A 26,755-nucleotide genomic window follows, 5' to 3' on the forward strand; every position below is an offset into this window, starting at 1 on the left:
TCCGGTTAGACAGATGCATCTGTTAACCCTATAAAACTGACAATAACAGATCACACAAAATATGACAATGTACCACAATGAAAAAAAAAGGCACAAAACGACGGGATTATCGGTGAATTCTAGTTTCTGTTATCTGAACACAAATACTGGATTGTGTAAAAATAGTTATTTTACTGTCTATAATGGATTTTAATGGCACACCACTTCCACTTTTTGTCCAACACAAGATCTTTGAAGGCTGACAGGTAACACCTGATAAAACTATGAATATTCAATTAACACTTAATACAATATTTGTCACCCTGTTTCATTCTAAAAATGCCACACTAACTCTTGCTCCTTTGTGTCATTAAAATGTACTGTTTACGATGAAGTTAAATAATTTGACTTTGAAAAATGCCACCTTAGTGCCTAGGGTATTATAATACAGTAAGCTCAGTGGTTTACTTTTTGTCAACATGTCCAGACTATATATCATAATGGTCGTGAGCATGTCTTTTAATATTCAAATTCCAATTCATACCTTTTATATTTGTAGATGAATTAAAACCGTTATTTTATTCTTCTTTTTTTAGATATATATAATGAAAACCTACATTATGATCTACTCTTTTAGTCGGGTTGTTGTCTCTATGACATATTCCCCATTTCCATTCTCAATCTAATTAAATTATTGAATCAAAACTTATTTTATATCAGTTCAGTTTCTTGTATATTCCTCCATTAAATGTGGAGCACTACCCAAAGGGTATAGTTTGAGCAACTATTTACACCTTAAAACATAGGGAAACAATTAATCATATACAGATGACTGAATTTGGTTATAATGATCACTAAATAATAGATATCATAATTAATTCATAGGATTGTCATCATAAAGTTTTAAAAAAATATATAATAATTTATAATGTGCTAGGGTGTAGGAAAATGTTAAAAAACAACTGCATATACAGCTGTGTAACTTCTTTAGGTTTAAATATTACAATAAGGTAATTGTTATTCATTTGATGCTTAAAATTAAAATCAGTTAAAATGAAAATTGGTTTCATAAGTCAATTGAAAAGCAGGAAGACAATCACAAGACATCCCAATTATCATAAGAAGTTTTAAACAGGTTGTTACAATACTAGTTGAACTTACTTTAAATGAAGCTAATACTAACAATGACCACTGCCCTTTCCTCGATCTTGATATCTATATCATTAACGGGAAGCTTGATACAAAATTTATGATAAAATAGATGCTTTTTCATACCCGATCGTTAATTATCCTTTTTAGCTCGCCTGGCCCAAAGGGCCAAGTGAGCTTTTCCCATCACTTTGCGTCTGGCGTCCATCGTCGTCGTCCGTCGTCCGTCGTCCGTCGTTAACTTTTACAAAAATCTTCTCCTCTGAAAATACTGGGCCAAATTAAACCAAACTTGGCCACAATCATAATTGGGGTATCTAGTTTAAAAAATGTGTCCGGTGACCCGGCCAACCAACCAAGATGGCCGCCATGGCTAAACATAGAACATAGGGGTAAAATGCATTTTTTGGCTTATAACTCAAAAACCAAAGCATTTAGAGCAAATCTGACAGGGTAACATTGTTAATCAGGTCAAGATCTATCTGCCCTGAAATTTTCAGATGAATCCGACAACTCGTTGTTGGGTTGCTGCCCCTGAATTGGTAATTTTAAGGAAATTTTGCTGTTTTTGGTTATTATCTTGAATATTATTATAGATAGAGATAAACTGTAAACAGCAATAATGTTCAGCAAAGTCAGATTTACAAATAAGTCAACATGACCAAAATGGTCTGTTGACCCCTTTAGGAGTTATTGCCCTTTATAGCCAATTTTTACTAACATTTTCCACTGAAACTACTGGGCCAAGTTCATTATAGATAGAGATAATAAAAGCAGCAAGAATGTTCAGTAAAGTAAGATGTACAAACACATCACCAAAACACAATTTTGTCATGAATCCATCTGCTTCCTTTGTTTAATATTCACATAGACGAAGGTGAGCGACACAGGCTCTTTAGAGCCTCTAGTTTAGCTGGCGACGTTCCCTTGTCACCATCTTATGGTGTTTATATATCTCAACTTGTACGATTCGCTCGTGTATGTAACAACGTATTAGGTTTTAGCGAGAGAAATTTATGTATTACTGAAAAATTATTACACCAGGGTTTTCGATATCATAAACTAATCAAAACATTTACTAAGTTTTATCATCGGTATAAGGAAATAATTCGTAAATATAACTCAACATGCAGACATCTTATATGTTCAGGTATTTCACATCCAATCTTTTATGGTAATATTCTTTACAAAGCACAAAAATGTCAGTATTCACCTCAAAAGCTTACAAAACCTTTAAACAGACTTATTAAGAAGGGATATAGTTACGATACTGTTGTCAGGTCATTAAAGATTGCATATTTTAGCTTTAATATTGATTCACTTATAGGTTTTTTGCATCGGAACTAAACACATTTATTAAAAAAAAACAGTTTTTGGCATGACACGGGTTATGTTCTTCTTATATATTTTATGATAGTATGATACTAAACCCCTAACGGGAGGGATTGTACCTGATATTCATATGATGAAGACATAATCTTTCAATCAGTCTAATTGAAGTCTGGAGCTGGCATGTCAGTTAACTGCTAGTAATCTGTTGTTATTAATGTATTATTGTCTTTTTTTTTATTTTCTTTTGTTACATCTTCTGACATCGGACTCGGACTTCTCATGAACTGAATTTTAATGTACGTATTGTTATGCGTTTACTTTTCTACATTGACTAGAGGTATAGGGGGAGGGTTGAGATCTCATAAACATGTTTAACCCGCCGCAATTTTGCGCCTGTCCCAAGTCAGGAGCCTCTGGCCTTTGTAAGTCTTGTATGATTTTTAATTTTAGTTTCTTGTGTATAATTCGGAGTTTAGTATGACGTGTATTATCACTGTACCAGTATACATATTTTTTAAAGGGCCAGCTGAAGGACGCCTACGGGTGCGGGAGTTTCTCGCTACATTAAAGACCCATTTGTGGCCTTCGGCTGTTGTCTGCTCTATTATCGGGTTGTTGTCGCTTTGACACATTCCCCATTTCCTTTCTCAATTTTAGTATATTACTAGAACACACCCGTCATATCGCGGGTCCATGACTGAATTAAGGTATATAACTATGCGCAAGCCTTATTTTAGTATTAGTATTGTCATCTGATAAAGTCATGCCGATTTTAAGTTACACAGTTTTTCTCTGCTTTCAAATCTTTCTGTTTGAACCCGTCGAACTGGAACTTATTAATTATTGGTAATATTAATTATTTGGAAAACAAAAGGTCCTGGAATGGAGTATTTTTTAATCAACAACATTGTCCTATATATTAGTTATAAAAAAAGATGAATTCTTTGATTCGCTGTTTTACGTCATGTATGCCCACTAACAAATTGAAAACTGTTCCTCATTTTTAGTCTTGTTATCTTAGAAAGTCTTACTGATTAAAATACTACAATAGGTAGCTATTTGACTATTTAGTAGTGTCAACCCTGTGATTATGACCCGTGTACATTGTATATAGCATATTAACGTTGAATACACTGTTTGGTGGTGCGCCTGTCAGATGCGGAACGTACAGATTAGGTAATAGGTAACAGGTGAATATACTATTGGTATCGGTATCGGACTCGACCCGGAACTTCTTAATTATTGGCAATATTAATTACGTGGAAAACAAAAGGGCCTGGACAGGTGTAATTTTCAATCTATACTTTTGTACTATATTAGTGATATATAAAGTTGAATTCTTTGATTCGTCGTGTTTACGTGATGACGGCTGAAAAATTGGACTTCGTAATTTTAGTATTATAGATATGGAAGAAAAAAAATACGCCTGTACACAATGGCAGATATAATTTAGAATTTTCAAAACTATTGATGCAGACAATTTATCACATATGTTAACAAAAGGAGTTAACATAAAAGGTAACTGAGGTTATAAGTGCCAGAAACGATAGGATTTGGGGTATCCATCCATGAAATTTTTTTCCTACAAAACACTCAAAAAGCAATGGAACAATGATTTTATTACTGTTCAGACTTCTTAATCTCAAAGTGACAAATACCGAGCCAGATCGATTAGACTGCAGACGGTAAATCCAAGGCCCCTGTTAAGAAAAGACAATGCTATTTGTATGTTAACACTCCTTGCAACAACTCAATTATGGTCCGTTAGTGGTCTGTTGCAAGGAAATATTTCTCAATCTACTGGCCGTGAAAGTTGCTGTTTTTTTCAAAGTCGACCACTTGTTTGAACATTACTGCTTGAATTCAATTGTTGTTGTCTTTGTTCTCCTGATCAATCAATCAATCAATCAATCAATCAATCAATCAATCAATCAATCAATCAATCAATCAATCAAAAGAATAGACTGCAGTTATAGACAAAATGTGGAACTCCTCTATCAAGAGTGATGTAACTATTTATCGGAGTTAACGAGGAAGATTGATGGTTCGTCTTTTGACTATCATCATCATCATTAGTGTTACTATTACAAAACAAAGACGTTGATTCCTCAAGGGAACTTCTTCTCGTAGTCAGTGTATTTGTAAAGGAATGTAAAATCAGTACTTAATCTGTTAATAACGGTTACCTAATCTCTCGAGCCCTGCCTTTATCTTTAATATGATTTTATGACTTATCTTTTGGCCGTTTTCCAGATTCCAATATACATTAATTAATTTTGCAGTCGAGTAAAAATAACGGCATCAAACGAACGAACATTTAAAATAACAGCAACGGATGAGCGGATGATTAGCCCCCAAATCTCCTTGCGTTAGTTGCATAAATACACAATATATTGAAATTATTTCTGAACGTCTATTTTTTTTAAGAAAACACTATGTGTAATTTTCTAGGCGAGAACACAAAGATGTATCATAATAGTAAATATCTATTCTAATTAGACATACAGTGCTTCGTTTCTACCCTTGACCTTGATAGCAGATGGTAAATAATTTCTGCACGCGCACTGATATGTAGAAAGCTAAATTACTAAACTCTTTAACTTTTGGATATAGTCAAAATGATGCACAAAGAAAAATACGAAGTCACACCTGAACCAAGGTGAGTCTGATATGTTTGTTAATTGATATATACATATTATTTAATCCTTATATTAAAATTAATGCAAATAACTGCTGTGTGTGCACTATTGTACTGTCGTCACACATACATTAAGGATAGTCATATCTCGGAGTCATCTATCATGTTTATTATTTAAATAACAGAGCTTTCAGAATATTAACCAATTCGTATTGTCAGCGATAACACATTCCAGCTGCAATCATGAATGTTTTCTCTGGATTGAAATGTTGTTAAAATTTAGAAAGAGTGTGGTGCTCTCACGGTCCTGTCATATACGAGTATTTTAAAATTGAGTAAACAGGGACTAGAGACAAACAACTTGAATTGCCATTGGATGGACATGTTGGGGTATTTCAATATTTTTACCTTAAAGGTGACAGCGATATTTCTGACCTTCAGTGTTTTCGTTTTACAATGTTGGGGTATTTCAATATTTTACCTTAAAGGCAAAAGCAATATTTCTGACCTTCAGTGTTTTCGTTTCTACAATGAAAATACAGAAATGAACCAATACGCAATGGCGAAAAGGGATATATATTTCGACTTGTTTTCCCTTATGTCATGTATGTTACGGTTCATCATTTATCCAACCCATTCTTTCTTTATATCAGATATTTCAAATCTTAATATAATTTACATTATCATATGTATGTTGACATACAACTGTATGTTAAATGTATATGGTAAGTAAAACTCAATATGGAAAAGAAGTTCAGACAACCAACGACAAAAAAGACAAATCACATTTCAAAATTGAAAACGATAAAAATTATAAAAAACACGATTAATTATGTATTGGTGTTTTAACGTCCAGTGTCAAATATGTCATGCATGTTCTGTACGATAGAACACGAATCATGCAATAAAAGCCATACTTACTTGTGTGCTCCTGTATCGCTAGTAGTATTCGTTGGAAGTATAACTTAATTTTGTATTTAGGCAGCAACCATTTGATTTTCTGGGGGGGGGGGGGGGGGGGGCTATGCTTTTTGGGAAAAAAAAGTTTGTTTCTAGTTTTTGGAGAAAAAAATAATTTGTTTTTGACCCTGAGAAAAAAAAAATTGTTTGTTTCACCCTTAGCTGCCACTATTTGTAAGTTAACATTGAAAGAAAAAAATGTTTTCATCTTGTCCCCCCAAAATTCTTAGCCTCATTTATTCGTTCAGTGTATGTTTCCTTTTTTGTATTATTTGTTTATAGGAACATGATGTTCAGTGATTGTCGATGTGGTTCATTAGTGTTTCTCGTTTCTCGTGTGTGTGTGTGTGTGTTTTTGTTTTTGTTTTTATGCCCCACCTACGATAGTAGAGGGGCATTATGTTTTCTGGTCTGTGGCTCCGTTCGTTCGTCGTACCGTTCGTTCGTTCGTTCGTCCGCAGGTTAAAGTTTTTGGTCAAGGTAGTTTTTGATGAAGCTGAAGTCCAATCAACTAGAAACTTAGTACACTTGTTGCTTATGATATGATCTTTCTAATTTTAAAGCCAAATTAGACTTTTGACCCCAATTTCACGGTCAATTGAACATAGACAATGAAAATGGGAGTTTCAGGTTAAAGATTTTGGTCAAGGTAGTTTTTGATGAAGCTGAAGTCCAATCAACTTGAAACTTAGTACACTTGCTGCTTATGGTATGATCTTTCTAATTTTAAAGCCAAATCAGACTTTTGACCCAATTTCACGGTCGATGGAACATGGAAAATGATAGTGCCAGTGGGGCATCCGTGTACTTTGGACACATTCTTGTTTTTTTATTTATAAAATATAGATTAGACCGTTGGTATTTCAGCATTTTCGAGGTCACATGTAACCTAGTTATTCCACTATGGTCAAAAAGGCTTTTATAAAACTTAAGAAAAAAATGACTTCCACTTGACTATTTTGAACTGTTGGTTAAATAGCTTTCTGGTAAGCATCAACCCACAATTATAATGGGACATGGTATCAAGTGAGAGATATATTCTGCGTATGCAGGTGGTGCTAGGATTTTTAATTTTAGTTTCTTGTGTATCTTCGGAGTTAAGTATGACGTCCATTGTCACTGAACAAGTATATATTTGTTTAGGGGCCAGCTGAAGGGCGCCTACGGGTGCGGGAGTTTCACGCTGCATTGAAGACCTATTGGTGACCTTCTGCTGTTGTCTGTTATATGGCCGAGTTGTTTTTTCTTTGACACATTCTCCATTTCCATTTTCAAGTTTATATCTCTGCACCTTATTCAGAAACATATAATTATTATACTGTAGTATATGTCTCTGCTATATTCAAAATCTATTGTGCTCCTTTCGTATTAAAAAAAACCGGTATCACTAAGATTCTCAAAGTTACTGGCTTGTGGTTCCGTGAAACAAACTATTTCTAACTGAAGTTCAACCTTCCCCGCTCTTTCAGTTGTAAATTAAAAGCGATCGTGCAAAGTCGGGAAAATGGAAATAAAAAGTCTTTCAATGATATAAATAGTCGTTTGAATTGATATGTTTAAATGTGGACGTCAATTTTGGGAAATACGTTTAGGTTTCATTGGTAAATTTGTTCTTACTTCATAAGTATGCCGAGTTTTTTTTTGATAAATCCCATTTTCAAACAGGTTAATGATAAAGCAGAAGATAAGTTTCTCACATTTAAATGTTCTCTAAGCTAAGCTGATTGGTTTCTAATATTTTAAGTGATTTACAGGAAGCAGTGATTACAGACAGTGTGATAATTACGATAAGACCACAAGAAGACTAGATAGTGTCAAAGCAACATTAAAAAAACATACACAGACAATTAAAATATCCTGTATTAGAGTGCTCTTCACTATGAGCAGTTATATCTGTGAGATAGTGTTCATTTCACAATGGAACTTTATTTAGGAAACAGGCAAACTTATAGTGTATTCAATTGTGTACGTCTAGCTTAAACAATAATTTGTTATCACTTGAATGTCTACAGATTGAACTTCTAGATTGCGAAGAAAAGGAATGTACATGTCTATATGTAAATAATGAAGGAATCAAACAGCAAAAGTACTAGACAAAACAAGCAAAACTAAAGATTCAAACAAAACAAAACAATCGTTATCTGGACGTCCAAAAAACGGCTCAAACAAGAAAGTCTGTACAACTCTATATCGACCGAGTCGTATTTAACAACTATACTTTATGTAAAAATACCATCGATATCGTATTTGTTTGCTCATAGAATCGCACAGTTAAAATTGTCAAATCCTACTGGAATTCAAATTTTCAAGAGCTACATGTATATACTAGAAGCCTTGGAAATCGGAATTTTTGTTTGTTATAATTTTTTGTTTGTTTGAATACCTACCGACACTTTTAGTATATATTTCTATAAAATCAAACAAAGCGCTACTGTTGAGGGCATTTTATTGTCAAAACTGTGAATTAACTTCTTTTTGTAAAAAAATGCTTTGTAGAATGTAATTTTCCATAACAACATAATGCGAATCAGAAAGAAAGTGTATAGATTAGACCGTTGATTTTCTGTTTTAATGGTTTTACACTAGTAATTTTGGGGCCCTTTATAGTTTGTTGTTCGGTGTGAGCCAAGGCTCCGTGTTGAAGGCTGTACATTTACCTATAATGGTTTACTTTTATAAATTGTTATTTGGATGGAGAGCTGTCTCATTGGCACTCACACCACATCTTCCTATACCAAGTTAACTTCAAACGTTTTGGCTTTTGTAAGACATGCTCTTTTATATATTTTTTTCTTTTTAAATACTCAAAATTATCTAATTCTGTTTTTAGAAAAATAACACCCGTTCTGGACTGTCTTTAATTTCATCTGTTTAAAAGTAGCCATACTAGTGTCAGAACTTTAAAGAACACGCATGAATCAGCGATACTGTTAATCAAAGTAAGATTTGACATACTTGTTTTAAATAATAATGTGCTCAAATCTATATGCTTTTTATTCCCCCCTTAGGACCACCATATCACACCGTTTGACATCTTTTTATGGAAATATACGGAGTCATTTACTTGGTGGTGTCTTAACCGGAAGACGATCCGTCTATGAAGTGAGTGACGCTGACTTGGCGGAAGGAGAAGATGGTCTCACAGCATTCAGACAGGAAACGGATGGAAAAGAAGGTAAAAAGAACGTCATCAAATTTGAGAGAGCTACATCAGGTAGGAGAAACTGAAATGATTTGATTTGACGCTTACAGAATGAGCTTAATACTGCAGGAGGGTCGAAATGGAGAAGATGTTGTTACCATATTTTTATTTATTTTCAATTTTTCTTTTTAATACTTTGGTTTTCTTTTTTTCTTTTCACCTACTTATTCAGCAACTTATTACAACATTTAACGTCCACATCTTTTTAATATGTACTGTAATTATCCATTCAATCCTCCGCAAGCTACAGCTTTTCAAGTTATTGTTTGATCTTAATTGCGCTGCTGTTCAACTCTTCAAAGAGGTATGGCTTTTGATTGCACTGCTGCGTAGTTATGCAATGAGATATATTGCCATTATCCATTATATTTACCTCACATAAGGGTTCATTTTTTAGAGTTCAAATTCAATTGTATCAAATATGATACAAGAATAAAAATATGCTTACATGAAAGATTTCCGAAAAATATTTCCACGAATACAGCTAAAATGAAAATTTAATTCGGCTGTACACATCACTGTTTAGATAAAGTATAAACAATTGTATTTTTTTGTAAGTTTTAGTTTAAAGCATTGAAGGACATTTGAAATTGAAATATTTCACCATGTTATAAAGACAATTCTTAGGTTGTTATTTTGTTCTAATAATAGTTCTGGGTTAGAATGTCATTCCTGTTATTGGGGGATTAATTCTGAAAATTTGCCAAAAACTTTCAAAATTGCAGTTTTCAACTGTCTATAAGCTTTTATATTTTTATCAAATATTTAGAATTATGGCATATTGTTGTCAGAACTTCAAAGAACACACCTGAAGCTACCATACGCTGAGTTCAGATTTATAATACTGAGAGGAATGTTTGGAATGGATGTTAAAATTAATTAAAGTGAAATTGAACCTACGCCATAAAGTCTTACTTTCAATCTTTCAAAAAGGTTTTGTAGCATCAATCATTATAGTTTGAATAGATGGCCGAGAAATGGTCAATCAACAACTTTCGCCTTTTTTCAGTGAGACGTACATGACATGACGTATACACGGTATAATTGCAATGATATACAAGGTTTTACTTGTGTTTCTTTCGAAATCTGAAACTCCATAACATGTTATGTATCAATTCTTAATTGGTATTTTGATAAAAGCAAAATCTACGTTATTAAGTGATTATTAATGGATTTGAAATATATACTGGCTTTAGTTGCAATGTCATATTTCCGCATCTTTGAAATTATTATTCATGACTTGTAAAGGTAAAAATAACTGTAGTTTATATTCAACATTGACTTCAGGTTTTGTGTTAAATGAACTTGAAAATAATTTAAATCTTGTAAGATATAGTCGTTTCATTGATTCAGTTCAAGATTCCGTAGGCACACTATTCATTTATATATATATAGTACATGGCACAATATGTTAATAATGTGCCTGTGCCAAGTCAACATGACTGTTTGCCTATGCTTATCTTTTAACAGTTTGGTGTCAATTGGACTTAAAGTTATAATACTTCCCAAAATTCAGAACTTCTCAAATTTGTACTTTTAAGTACTGAGTTAAGTTTTTGACATAAATGTCTCTCTAAACTTTGAACGATATGAGGTTTGACATATAGCACAGTAGCAAAAAGCAGTATGAAAAGTGGGGATAGGGGATCTTTTCTAGAGACACAATAGACTAAAAGATAGTTATAGTGTCCTCCTTTATTTTCATGCTAATATTTAAAAGAATGTAGGGAAATATTCCTTTTTAACCACGGCTCACACGCCATATGGAAAGTTGTTGAAAACCGTAAGATGGTCTTGAAATGTCTATAATGGCCCTTTGTTGAGATATATCATTGGTATTTGTTCTAATATATATTATTCGGTGAGGGCGCATAGAGGAAAATACATTTCTTTCTTAATAGGTCGGCAACACTCTTAACTTTTTTCTCTCACTTATCTAATTAAAGATTAAAGTAAAAAAGAATACGCAAACGTAACAAAATACCACAACTCGAAAGATTAAAGACAACACCTAAGTGTTAAGGTTATAAAAAAACAAGTTGTTAATCCTGATTTTTGTTCAACAAAACAATTTATTATCCCTCTTTGAAGACTATAATGTGCCAACCAACTCGTTTACCTATTATTTATGGTTTTCTATAGTGTTATTTGTAAGATATTAGATTCTGTTTTTGAAAGATCGTATGCTTCAAGTTTGTTTAAGATTATGGACGAAGTGTAAACATAGATCTGTTTACATTGTGGATCACTTAGTTTACTTTGAGCATAATTTATATGTGAAAATTAGACACCAGTGCATTTTACTTAAAGGTTTCATTTGCATACAGTTATAGTTAAAATGTAATATACAGTAACTTATTAAAAGTTAATGAGCGTTATATTTTCATCACTTATAAACTTTTACAACAGGGATACCATAATGATTATATAAACTTGTGTCGATTTCATCTATAGAATGATTTTGAAAGAAGTTGTATTTTGCAAGTAGCTATTATGTTTATATTATCTATAATGTTTAGGTATTGTCCTATAGATCTTTTTGCTTTAAAGACTAATTGATAAAGGTATTAATACTATTTGGTTGTTCAATCACTGCATTTATAAAGATAAGGCGTTGTATGTTTTGGGATGAATAGCGATTCGCTAATATATAGTTTCAAGCAAGAGTAACATGTTGTTTATGTTGTATTGAATTTCTGTACAGTGTTTTCTGGCAGTGTATAATATTGCATCGTTCTGTACTATTCATGGCGTTGTTGTATGCAATATCCCTTGAATTACATCTACCGATATAAATTTAGGATGTCACTGTTGCTTATCACCGGGATGAGTACTGTTATATCGACTTCTAGAACACTTTGATACGGTTTAATCTTTTTTATTATGATTGTTTGTTTGTTCTTGTGTTTTGTATCTAATAACCCGATATCATATAAATAAGTGTGTCTTCTTATTTTCATATGAATCGGAGTTTCTCCAGACACTTGTCAAAAACAAGAGGATCAAAGAAGCCAGATTATTTAATTTCACTTTCAGATATATTGATGATGTTCTTTCCATAAACAATCCGAAATTTTCTGATTGGGTTTCATTGATATATCCCCCAGAACTAGAGATTAAAGAAACAACAAACACCGCTTCCTCCGCCTCATTTTTAGACTTATATCTCGAATTTGACTTACACAGTCATCTCAGTACCTGAATCTATGACAAACGGGACGATTTTAATTTTGAAATTATAAATTTCCCCCACCTTAGTAGACACATACCAACTTCACCTGCATATGGGATATATATTTCCCAACTTATTCGATATTCAAGAGCTTGCAGCTCCTACTCAGACTTTGTAAAACGTCATCAGTGTCTGAGTAGAAAGTTGATGAACCAGGGGTATGTCAAAGAACGTCTCGTCCTTTTTCTAAAAAAGTTCATCGGAAGGTACCAAGACCTTGTTGATAAATATTCCGTATCAACTTCTCAAATAATACACGATGGTCTTGATGTATAGATTCTGCGTACTGATGTTGTTTATCATCTTAACAACATGTTTTACTGTTCTTTCATTTGTCTTTGTTCTATTATTAATATTACTTTTACTGTTGAATGGTTTTATGTGATATCCGTTTGACGTGGCTCGGTACTTATACATCTCGTCAATGTGTGTGTATTGGCTTTCATTTTTTGGTGTTTTGTTTTGTATTTCTTTTGTTCTTATTACGTGACTCTGTACTTTTAAAGATCCCGTCAGTATTATTTTGGTCTATTATATGTCATTATGATATATTTCTATTATGAATTTCTATATACGTTGAACCACAAACGTCAAACTCATTCAATCGCGTAGTGGAATTAACTATTTTTGGATTCTCATAAATTTTGGACTAATTTAAATCTCGGTCTATTTCTGTAATTTGTTCTTACAAACTTTTGATTTTTTAACTCTGTATGCTTACATTGCCTATGTGAATTTTAAAACTGTTTGTATGTACATTGAACGACAAATTTCAGTGAGGTATACAAATGTTATGACGTCAGACACTCAAGTCAATCCATGTGTTCGTAGATAGATGTTTTTATGTTCTGTTAAATTGTCCCTTTTAAAATTGTTATGCGATGATGGCTGATGTACCCATATTTTGACTATTTTATTAATTGTGACTGTTTATTTAACGCATCATGTAAATATAACGGAATTTGATGAGACTGTTATTAAAGAGAGAGGAGTAGCGCTATAGAACCAGGTTTAATCCACAATTTTCTACATTTGAAAATGCCTGTACCAAGCCAGGAGTATGACAGTTCTTGTCTATTCGTTTTTGATGCGTTTTGTTATTTGATTTTGCCATGTGATTATGGACTTTCCGTATTGCTTTTCCTCTGAGTTCAGTATTTTTGTGATTTTACTTTTGAACTATATTTTTTTTGCATTTTGTATGTCTTCTTTTGAGAATACACTGATGGTGAATATAAGGAGGAAAGGGTTGAGCGACGATGACCAACAAACTTAACGGGGCCACATTTTCTTGTCGCTGCTTTATTTTAGAACCCCATCAAGGTTTTTTTTTGGTGGAATTTGAAAGAAGTAAAGAAAAAGACTGAATTATTATTCGTTTTAGTTCTCCTGCCCAAATTTTAACTCCATTTTGTCTTCATCACTTGGTGTAAGTCGTGAAGAATATAGAAAAAATGTTTAGGATGAGACTTACCTTTTGTTCATTTACGTCAAAATAGTCAGATAACTTCTTTAGGAGTTATTACCTTTAAATGACGAATTTTACCCTTTACAGAAAAACACATAAGTTATCATGAAAATTACAAAAGACTCATTAGAGTTATTGCCCTTTAACGACAATTATATTTTTTATCTGAGAAATTATGCTTGATAGATAGAAACTTAATTAAACCACCAAAGATGATCAGCAAGACATGTTCTACAAATCAATGTTGTTGTTAAAATAGTGTGACGATCCTTTATTGTAGGAATTGCCCATTAAGGACGATATTAATCTGAGCGTCACTGATGAATCTTATGATGACGAAAAGCGGGTCTGCCGTATCAAATTATAAGCCTGGTACCTATTTTAAAATGATTATTTTGCATTTTCATAATATCTGAAAAACTACAATAGATAGATATAATCTTAAAATAGCAAAAATGATTAGCAAAACAACGGCAATAAAAGAGTAAATATATTGAAATCGTCTGACGATCCCTAATTCGAGTTGTAACCCTAAAATGACGTTTTAAAACAGTTAGTTCGTTTCCCCTTTCATTTCCCATGTGATAAAGAAACTTGTTAAAAACCGCACGATACCCTTTAAAATTTCCTTAATGGACTCTTTGGTTAGATGAATCATTGATGTTTTGTACTCAAACATAAACGCCAGTGAAGGCACACAAAAGAAAACAAATGTCTTTTTAACTAGTTTGGCAACACTCTGTACTTTTTTCGTTCACGTATCAAATCGAAGTTCAAAGAATACGAAAGTGTAACCGAATCTCACAACTCGAATGATGATAGACAATACCTAAGTGTTAAGGTTATTAGCATACAAATGTTATCATTAATCAGCAAAAAAATCAAGTTTTGGCAATTAAAACAGAAAAAGACATGATAGTAAAGCGATTCACTAGTTGCCTTACAAAAGCTGTGATAAGTTATCAATTTGATGACAGAAATATAGACTCAATTAAGATTTCATTTCAAATTCATATTACTATAAAACATTTTCTAAAATTTGAAATAATGACAACAATCCTGTTTATCAAAACTATTTGCTCTTTTTAGAACAAGAGAAAGATAAGATAATTATTTATTATGTCTATGTCTGCATATAATACGAAAACAAGTTATTGCTCCTGGTGTTTGTTGAACAAAAACAAATACGGTCGGGTTGTTGTCTCTTTGACACATTCCCCATTTCCATTCTCAATTTTATTAGTTATCCCTCTTTGAATCCGATTACGTACATATACAACCATTGGGTTCACCTATTCATTATGGGTTCTTCATAATGTTAAGATATCAGGAAATCAGTTTTTGAAAGATCGTATGCATCAAGTTTGTTTAAGATTATGGACGAAGTGTTGATAAATATCTGCTTACATTATGGATCACTTAGTTTACTTTAAATCAAAAAGTCGACGAACAATATACTAATTTCATCTCTAACTTTTACACCAGTAATAAATGCAATCATAAGTTTATGATGATTTCTGCTACATAATTTGTTTTGATAGAAGCGGTTTTTCGCATCCAGCTTTTATGTTTATGGTATTGTACCCAAATCTTTTTGCTTCATATACTCATAAGTTAAGGTATGAATATTCTCTTATTCAATCATGGCTTCTGATATGTCTTTGAATGAATAGCGATCTGCTTATTTATAGTTCCATGCAAGAATAAGTTGATTTTTTTTCTGCATTAATCTTCTGTACTGTGTTTTCTAGGTATTGCACACTATCGTGTCTACCTGTACTATATATGGCAATGCTGTATGTAAATTTACATGAAGTACAACCACCGAGTGTTGAACGTCATGATTTTAATCACCGAGTTGAGTACTTTTAGCTTTACTTCCAGATCTCTTTGATACAGAATGATTTTTATTAGTCCCCTACCGACGAAGCCGACGGGGACCTAAGGTTTGCACTCCGTCTGTCTGTCACTCAGTACGGCAAATCAGTTTTCCACACTTTTTTCGTAATGCTTGTAGATATTGATTTGATATTTGTTGTATTGATTTATCATGACAAGTTACAGATCAAGTTTGAATTTGGTGCCGGTCTGATAATGTGCAGAGTTATGGTCATTGGACAAATTCACTTAAATAATCAGTTTTAAACTTTTTTGTTTTGTCATACTTCAAGATATTGACTTGATATATAACATTTAGTTTACATAATGACAAGTTATAGATTAAGTTTGCCCCTCTAAATTTAATGAATATTTTAAACCTTTAGGGGACTATATATTTTTCATTGATTTGTTCGTAACTGTGCTTTGTATGTAATTAACTAATTTCTGTTACTAAATTGTGAATATATTGATCCTGATTGAAAGGAGGATACGGCTGAGATGCTAACCACCAAACTTTAACGCGGCATGTTTTATTGAACCTGTCCCAGTTTCTCTTTTTGGGAATTTGAAAAAGGAAAGAAATCGAATGATTTAATTTTCATGTTCTATTTAACTCACCTGAACTAAAGGTTCCAGTGAGTTTTTATAATAACTAAGCGTCTTTTTGCTCTTTTATGTTCATTCCATTTTGTCCCAAAAGAATGGATAGGATGAATTATCCCCTTTCCAACACGGCTTCGACGCCAATGTGGTATAGAAACTTGTTGAAACCGGATGTTTTTTTTGTTGTTGCTTTGATTAAAACCGAATTTTCATTGATCTAATTATGAATTCACACATAAACGGCGATGAGGGCATACAGAAGAAACAATTTTTCTTTAAATCTTTTGATATTTTTTTTCATCATTTATCAGATCGAAGTAAAACTAAATAAATACGGAAGTGTTACAAAATATCACAACTTGAATGATGATAGACAACACATAAGTGTTAAGGTTATTTGTATAGAAATGTTATCATTAATCAGCAAAAGGTTCATGTTTTAGCAATTAAAATAGAAAAAATAGTACAGGGACTCAAAGCAGTGATAAGTTATCAAGTTGATGACAGAAAAGTAGACGCACTTAAGATTTGATTCCAATTTCACAACTATTAAATATCTTCTGAAAGTGGTGCTGCATTGAGTAAATGTAAGATAATGACACTATTCCTTTTTTAACAAAACTTATTGCTCCATTTTGTTAAAGAGAAAAGATGATACTCTATGTAAATAAGATGTAGTCGTAACATATCAAAAGTTGATTCTCCTAATATTTATGAACATAACATTGTATTTTGAATTAGGAATATGGCTAATCCTGATGGTTGAATATGTGCGCCCGTTATTTTTTGTTTTTTTCATTTTTATTATTAGTGACTTCGTGCACCATGCATTATACCAAAGGCAAAACAAATTATTTTCCTTAGCTCTAACGGAACTGAGAAGTCTTTTCAACGCTAGGATGAGATCCGTGCAAAATTGATAGGAATGGGAGATAAGTACAAATTACGTTAAGAAAAGCCACGGGAACCTATATTTTTTGGACCAAAAATTCTGCCCGAATAATTTTACTTTAGTTCTAGCAAAGTTTCGTTAAAAAATCAACTTTCTAAAGTCTGTATCTCGAAAAAGGCTATCATTGTCGCCTATGGGGAATAAATTGTTTATTACAATCTGTAAGTTTTAAAATATGAAGATAAATGTATCAAGTTTTATCAAATATCGTGTGCTTCAAATATGTTTTAAGATTATGAACCGAGTGTTGACAAAGATCTGCTTACATTGTGGATCACTTTAAATAGTTTGCTTTAATTTTAATTTTATTTGTTGAAATTAGACACTTGTGTATAGTACTAGAACCTCACATCCTGCATACTGATATACTTTAAATGTACTATAATTAAAAGTCGATGAACTTTATATTTTCATCTCTATTAAATAAACTTCTACAGCAGGGATATAGATATCATAAATTTTTGGTGATCAAAGGGGTATTTCACATTTCGCATCTTGCTTTTATGTTAATATTATGAATAAAGTTTAGGTATTATCCAATAAATATCTTGCTTCATAGACTCATTGATAAAATGGTATAACTATTCAGATTGTGTTCAATCACTGCATCTGGCATGTAGGAAGCAAGAATAGAATGTTGTTTTTCTTTCTTGATCTTATGTACAGTGTTTTTCTTGGCATTGTATAAAATCGTGTCTTCCTGTACTATTTATGTCAATGTTGTATGGAACTTTCTACGAAAGAAAACAACCGACATAAATGTTGGACGTCATGATTTCTTGTCACTTGGTTGCCGAGCACTTTGAGCTTGATTATAAGCACTATTTGATAAGGTATAATTTCATTAACCATTGTTTTGTTTCTACTTGATTTGTGTGTCTTTTAAACCGATATTTTAAAGTTAAGTACTCTTCCTGAACTGATTTTTTTCCAATTTAATTTTTTTTTGCTGCAATTGTAAATCCCGGACAGATCATGATTTGTTGACCAACAAAAAGCCTGACAAACTTTTGAAATTATAGAATAAATTATATGCTTGTTTTTTTTTATAAGTTCCAAACTGTATGATGGTTTGCTATATTACGGACTTTCGAAAATCAAGGGAAAAAACCCTACTGATCTATATAAATTCATTGAACCTGTCAGTTTTGACGCGTGATATAATTTTGGTGTTGGAAGGATAAACCGAAAATGCGGCAATATCTAATTATATGCACTATGCAGGTTTCAAATTGTCGATAAAAGGAAGTTGTATGTGTATGTCTTTTGAATAGAAAACAAAATGATATAAATAACTAATAAACATCTAGAGGCCTCAAATAGATCGATGTACTATACAAACCGCCAATCTCTGAGTGTAAAAGTCAGTAAATCAATTGAATGGGGATTTGTAAAAGATCAAACATCATCATCATGAAATGTGCAAAAAAAAAAAAAAAAAAAAAATACATAGATATTATTTTTTATTTAATTCGAGAATACCATTCACCCCATCAAAAATCCATATGTTAAAAGAAACATTTATTGACAATATAACAACAAGGTTAATCGATGCAAACAAAACCAGTTGTTTCAGGATTATGTTTAAAGTTTAATAATTTGTTTGTTGGAAAAAGTGACGTGTGAGAGATGCATAAAAGCAGGCAAAAAAGAACATTTGAGATCGACAAATCTAGTTGTTTGTTTACATTCATTGACTATGTTCTGTACAGTATGAATGATTCATAATGCATGTTTCAATATGGTAAGATGATATTCCACTTTGATCCAGGAAGCATAGCTGTCAGTTTGCATACGTGCTATTAATATCTTATGCCATTATTATTTATGGTACTTGCAAATATTATATAATGGATTTCACTTGCAGCTGTTTCGAAGTAATTTGTTGTGTAAATGTAAGATACTAATTACACACTGCAAAAACATATAATAGTAGATTTACTTCATACTCTAGTAACAGAAACCTTTTTAACTGCTTCAGTTGTTATTTTACTATTCTTAGCTTTCTAGATATATAAATTGTCATTTAGTATGGTTGCTAGTTTTTTCTTACTTGTCATTTAGTATGGTTGCTAGTTTTTTCTTACTTGTCATTTAGTATGGTTGCTAGTTTTTTAGCTCACCTGGCCCAAAGGGCCAAGTGAGCCTTTCTCATCACTTTGCGTCCGTCGTCCGTCGTCCGTCGTCCGTCGTCCGTCGTCCGTCGTCCGTCGTCCGTCGTTAGCTTTTACAAAAATCTTCTCCTCTGAAACTACTGGGCCAAATCAAACCAAACTTGGCCACAATCATCAGTGGGGTATCTAGTTTAAAAAAATGTGTGGCTTGACCCGGTCAACCAACCAAGATGGCCGCCACGGCTAAAAATAGAACATAGGGGTAAAATGCAGTTTTTGGCTTATAACTCAAAAACCAAAGCATTTAGAGCAAATCTGACATGGGGTTAAAATGTTTATCAGGTCAAGATCTATCTGCCCTGAAATTTTCAGATGAATCGGTCAATAGGTTGTTGGGTTGCTGCCCCTGAATTGGTAATTTTGAGGAAATTTTGCTGTTTTTGGTTATTATCTTGAATATTATTATAGATAGAGATTAACTGTAAACATCAATAATGTTCAGCAAAGTTAGATTTACAAATAAATCAACATTACCGAAATGTCAGTTGACCAGTTTAGGAGTTATTGCCCTTTATAGTCAATTTTTAACCATTTTTCGTAAATCTAAGTAATCTTTTACAAAAATCTCCACTGAAACTACTAGGCCACAATCATCTTTGGGGTATCTAGGTTGAAAAATGTGTCCGATGACCTGGCCATTCAACCAAGATGGCTGCCACGGCTAAAAATAGAACATAGGGGTAAAATGCAGTTTTGGGTTTATAACTATGAAACCAAAGCATTTAGAGCAAATCTGACAAGAAGTTAAATTGTTAATCAAGTCAATATCTATCTGTCCTTTTTCAGATGAATTGGACAACTGGTTGTTGGGTTGCTGCCCTCCAATTGGTAATTTTTAAAGAAATTTTGCTGTTTTTGGTATTCTTGAATACTATTATAGATAGCGATAAACTGTAAACAGCAATAATGTTCAGCAAAGTAAGATCTACAAATAAGTCAACATGACCTAAATGGTCAATTGACCCCTTAAGGAGTTATTGCCCTTTATAGTCAATTTTTAACAATTTTCATTAATTTGGTAAATTTATGTAAATTTTTACCAAATATAGTTCTCTGTTACTAATGGGCAAAGTTCATTATAGATATAATTGTAAGAAGCAAAATCGTTCAGTAAAGTAAGAACTTCAAACACATCACCATCACCAAAATACAATTTTGTCATGAATCCATTTGTGTCCTTTGTTTAATATGAACATAGACCAAGGTGAGCGACACAGGCTCTTTAGAGCCTCTAGTTCTTACTTGTCATAGTAAGTTAAATAGTTTTTTATATAAGATTTCTGTTTGGGTCATCTCAAATGTATAATGTATTTGTTATACTTAATTTGTGGTCTTGGGTATAACTGTACAACAAAATATCTCTTATGTTAATGTTACGTGTTCTCTCGGAGATAATAAGTTATGTTGAAAATGTGCATACCATTAGTTCTATTGTTAATGGATCTAAGCTTTTGATGCATGACTACACGCCTCCTTCATTAGTATGTATTGAGAACACAGACACAGAAAGAAATGCTGCATACCTCTATTATGATTTTTCATAAACTAATTTATATAATAAAAGAAAAAAGATATTGGCTCATTAATATTTAAATGCATATAGACTGTTAAATACACAATGCATGCATCCGTGCTATGATTGACATATATTGTTATACATCTTTTCAATTCCATTAACAATAATCTTCAACCTATCACATTCTTCACAAGAAAATAATGAAATAAAATTTATTTTCATTATTCGTTGAATTTAAATATCGGAAATTACATTAAACCTTTAATTGATTCTAGAGTTTAGACTGTTATTAGGTATATATAAATTATTACGAAATAGATTTTATCTTCAACATCTGGTGCAGTGAAATTGGAACCGTAAATGTAATTCCACAACTATATATTACATACACGTAATTCTAAGCCAAAAATAGTTTTTATTAAAACACTTTAACTTTGTATGAACTCCAACAATTTGATTCGAAGTTTTTCTGGCCAAGTTCAACTGACAGGCATCTTGATTCAAATGTTTTGTTGTTCTTTACAAAATATATCTTACCATAACAAAGAACACGCTATTTAAAATGTTTCATATGGAGGAAAGACATCTGTGTTAACAAAATATAGCATTTTCTTTATACAAAATAAGGCCTTTACGGATTGTGTACCACCGAGAAAAGTTGAAGCACTGGTAAAAATTCCAGATGTCTTGGATAATGTTCCTAAATAATTCCGTTATGAGCAATGTTCAACTAACTAATTATAAAAAGATAAAATTGCCTTTTGCTGTTTCATTATCACTTTCAAAATGGTGAAGTTGAAATCATCCCTTCGTAAATTTTACGGACGCCATCACGAGTTGGTTGACCGTTATGGAATAACCGTTTCACAAATGATATCGGATATGTTCCTTACGTCGTAACTACAATTAATTCCCTTTCATGAATGTGACCTACCGAATTAGACTATTTACCGGATTTGTTATCACATAAGCAACACGACGGGTGCCACATGTGGAACAGGATCTGCTTACCCTTCCGGAGCACCTGATATCACCCCTAGTTTTTTGTTGGGTTCGTGTTGCTTATATTTTAGTTTTCTATGTTGTGTCATGTGAACTATTGTTTGTCTGTTTGACTTTTTATACGACCGCAAAATTTGAAAAAATTTTCGTCGTATATTGCTATCACGTTGGCGTCGTCGTCTGCGTCGTCGTCGTCGTCGTCGTCGTCGTCCGAATACTTTTAGTTTTCGCACTCTAACTTTAGTAAAAGTGAATAGAAATCTATGAAATTTTAACACAAGGTTTATGACCACAAAAGGAAGGTTGGGATTGATTTTGGGAAGTTTTGGTACCAACATTTTAGGAATTAGGGGCCAAAAAGGGCCCAAATAAGCATTTTCTTGGTTTTCGCACTATAACTTTAGTTTAAGTTAATAGAAATCTATGAAATTTTGACACAAGGTTTATGACCACAAAAGAAAGGTTGGGATTGATTTTGGGAGTTTTGGTTCCAACAGTTTAGGAATTAGGGGTCAAAAAAGGGCCCAAATAAGCATTATTCTTGGTTTTCGCACAATAACTTTAGTTTAAGTAAATAGAAATCAATGAAATTTAAACACAATGTTTATGACCACAAAAGGAAGGTTGGTATTGATTTTGGGAGTTTTGGTCCCAACAGTTTAGGAATAAAGGGACCAAAGGGTCCAAAATTAAACTTTGTTTGATTTCATCAAAAATTGAATAATTGGGGTTCTTTGATATGCCGAATCTAACTGTGAATGTAGATTCTTAATTTTTGGTCCCGTTTTCAAATTGGTCTACTTTAAGGTCCAAAGGGTCCAAAATTAAACTTAGTTTGATTTTAACAAAAATTGAATCCTTGGGGTTCTTTGATATGCTGAATCTAAAAATGTACTTAGATTTTTTATTATTGGCCCAGTTTTCAAGTTGGTCCAAATCGGGGTCCAAAATTAAACTTTGTTTGATTTCATCAAAAATTGAATAATTGAGGTTCTTTGATATGCCAAATCTAACTGGGTATGTAGATTCTTAATTTTTGGTCCCGTTTTAAAATTGGTCTACATTAAAGTCCAAAGGGTCCAAAATTAAACTAAGTTTGATTTTAACAAAAATTGAATTCTTGGGCCTCTTTGATATGCTGAATCCAACCATGTACATATATTTTTGATTATGGGCCCAGTTTTCAAGTTGGTCCAAATCAGGATCCAAAATTATTATATTAAGTATTGTGCAATAGCAAGAAATTTTCAATTGCACAGTATTCAGCAATAGCAAGAAATCTTCAATTGCACAGTATTGTGCAATAGCAAGAAATCTTCAATTGCACAGTATTGTGCAATAGCAAATATTTTCAATTGCACAGTATTGCACAATAGCAAGAAATATCTAATTGCACAATATTGTGCAATAGCAAGAAATTCCAATTGGATTTCAATTGGAGTTATCTTTCTTTGTCCAGAATAGTAGTTGAATCAACTTAAATCATTGTTTTATACAATATACAATGTATATTCACTTTTACTACCAACTGATAGATTAAAACAATCTTTACCATTCAGTGATAACAAGCACTTTTTTTACATTTCAATATTTTATGATGTATTTAAATGAGTAGTTATTGTTGCAAACTTGATTAGAAATTTGAATTGAGATCAGTTTTGAAATAAGGGAAAGGGGGATGTGAAAAAAAAATTGGGGGGTCAATTTTTTTCATTTCAGATTTCATAAATAAAAAGAAAATTTCTTCAAACATTTTTTTGAGAGGATTAATATTCAACAGCATAGTGAATTGCTCAAAGGCAAAAAATTTTTTTTAAGTTCATTAGACCACATTCATTCTGTGTCAGAAACCTATGCTGTGTCAACTATTTAATCACAATCCAAATTTAGAGCGGAATCCAGCTTGAATGTTGTGTCCATACTTGCCCCAATCGTTCAGGGTTCAACCTCTGCGGTCGTATAAAGCTGCGCCCTGCGGAGCATCTGGTTTCATTTGTAGCCATGGCGCTGTCAGTTTATTTTCGATTTATGAGTTTGACTGTCCCTCTGGTATCTTTCGTCCCTCTTTTAATTCAATGATTCTATTACCAAGATTGACTGTCCAATTCTTCATAGTAACCGTTTAATCAGTTAAATCAATTTTCCGATAATTTTGGACTTATGTTATAAGTAATTATCAAGACATCGACAAATAAAAAAAGTAAAATAACACAAAATACCGAACTCCGAGGAAATTTGAAAACGGAAAGTCCATAATCAAATGGCAAAATCAAAAGCTTAGAACAAATCAAACAAATAGGAAAACAACGGCGATTTTTTTTTTTTACAATTTAAAATTATTCTTAGAGCTTCGACAACATTTATTTCTAATGTGTATATATATTCTTTCCTCAAAAAACATATTAAAAGACCTTTTTTTGTACAATATTTCAAATCTTTATTGCTTGATCTCTTTTAAATTTTCTTGGTTTTGTGTGTAAAGCTCTGAATTAAAGTCATATTGAATTTTGTTTTACTTTCCTTTACAGTTGTATCTGCTGTGTCCTCAATGACAGTCTTGACCACTAAAACTTAATATTAAATACACACCACTCCGAATTTTTATTGTTTGGTAAAGGTTGGTTGTAATTGTGCAGCACAGTTTAACATAGTACCCAATGGGAAAAATCTAGAACTATTTTTGTAAAAAAACACTGTTAAACATTCAAACATACTATCCACACTGATCTGTGTCGCTACCTGTTTATTGTTATAATAAAAAAATCACCAACATTAATAATGTTATCATTCAAATGTCTAACAAGAATATAGTGGATGTTGATTAAAACAAAGAAGCTGTCAGAAGTTATCTTTCTTGATCAATTATAAGAGGTTAATTTGTCAGAGATAGAATCAGGTTCCCAGGAGCTTATAGATTTATATGCTCCTTTAGATTTACGAATAAAGAGTAATTGATAGAAAAGGAGAAACCCTTGTTACTAAAATTGCTTACACAAAAGAAGAAGATATGGTATGATTTCCAATGAGACAACTGTCCACCAGAAACCCAAATAATGTAAAAAATGGCAACTATTGGTCACCGTACGACCTTTACAAAGAGCAAAACCCATACCGCATAGTAAGCTTTATAAGGCCATATTTTCAGAATTTTTGTGACTTACTTTTTTCAAGAGAGAAAATCAACGGGCTGATTTATGTACAAAACATTAAACGAAAACAAACACAAAGGGATTGCTATACAGCAATACACGACATCCACTGAATTATAGCTACATAATGATATGTTAACAATGGATTTATTGGTATATTTTTGTACGATTAGCAACAATATGCCACTATGATTTATTTTTAAGAAGACAGTAAGCTTTAATCAATTTATACCAATTGATTCCTTCTTTAGATTTTGTGTACTTATTTTATCGAAGTCAAACTGGAGTTGATTGGCTATCCTTTTAAAAACTGTCGTATATGCTTAATATCGCTATCATCTACATGTAATTACTGACTCAAAATTGATTGCTTCCTTTTATCATCATATTTCACTTACTAAATTGATTATTTCTAAAGTCAGTTTCAGTTATTCAATCATTTTATGTTTGATAAAATTGATAAATTAGTTTCTATTTTAACTTCTTAATTGATAAACGAATTTCAAAAGTCCATGTTACGTCATAAACGCATAACTCTGAAGATAAATGAAACTATAGAACATTAGTTATATAAAAAAAGAAGTATGAATTATTTTCCGCAATATCAATTTGTAAACGAAATATAAAATTAATTTGATGGTTTCCTCCAAGACTTATTCAATATTTTAGAAAATGTCCCCGAGTTCTACAAAGAAGAGCCTTATAACAATTACACTTTAAGTATATAATTAGGGTTTAAGCGGTATGATGGACTTGACGTTCAGATGGATTATGTTTTTAAAAGAATTTCAATTGGGAAAGAGGTGGTGCAACATAAATTTCGTAGATATTGATCGAGTAACACAAGATCAAAAACGGCTTAAACTATGATGAATTCTTATAGAAAAGTGGGTTATAACTTTATGTAATTAATTATTCTTCTTTCTTTTGGTATAAACATCATCAGGAACGCTCAAAACCAAACATTTAAAAGTCAATGATATCAAAATACCCAAATACATCAGGACCTATATGACATAAAAAATGTAGTTGAAAGAATAAAAAGATGAAATAAATTAGGAACGATAAAAAGTACATTGAAAGTTGAAAAACAAAACCAGTCCTTGTGCTAGATCTTTGATAATTGTAAAAGAAATGTACGATTTGGATTCTCTATAATACATAAACAATGCCAATTTCAGAATAAAAGATGTTTTGTACTGTTTAAAGTATAGTTCAATGCAAGTGTATAATACTTGTATCGCTTAAAAAAATATTCCGCTAACACCAATTGATGAACTAAATTAAATTGAGTAACACTTCGCTTATTAAGTCAAAATTACCAAGAACAAAATGAACCCTATGTTATTAGCTAAGCGTACGTGTTTTCTCCTCCTACTGTCTGCAATAAGTGTGATTTAATTAAGTTAGTAAATTGCAATCCTTTGGTGGATAAAACGGGAATTACTTTACTTTGCAGACAAAAGTCAACATAATGTAATTTGTTGATATTTAAAGGTCGACATCGATAAACATTTT

At 32.1% G+C, this 26,755-nt stretch overlaps 1 protein-coding gene across 3 annotated transcripts in view; it reads left to right on the forward strand.

Moving 5' to 3' along the window:
* The first annotated feature begins 4,972 nt into the window (after window positions 1–4,972).
* The window catches only part of LOC134721402 (protein-glutamine gamma-glutamyltransferase K-like), an 88,676-nt gene continuing 66,893 nt past the window's right edge, over window positions 4,973–26,755 (forward strand). The window contains exons 1-2 of one of the 3 annotated variants that reach the window (XM_063584381.1): window positions 4,973–5,119; window positions 9,067–9,272. In XM_063584381.1, the coding sequence (XP_063440451.1) occupies window positions 5,079–5,119; window positions 9,067–9,272 (247 nt within the window). In that variant the 5' untranslated portion in view covers window positions 4,973–5,078. Of the gene's footprint in view, window positions 5,120–9,066; window positions 9,273–18,213; window positions 18,230–26,755 lie in introns of those variants that run through there. The other 2 variants (XM_063584382.1, XM_063584387.1) reach the window with 2 other exon arrangements.

This window comes from Mytilus trossulus, chromosome 6, assembly GCF_036588685.1.
Source record: "Mytilus trossulus isolate FHL-02 chromosome 6, PNRI_Mtr1.1.1.hap1, whole genome shotgun sequence".
NCBI lineage: Eukaryota > Metazoa > Mollusca > Bivalvia > Mytilida > Mytilidae > Mytilus > Mytilus trossulus.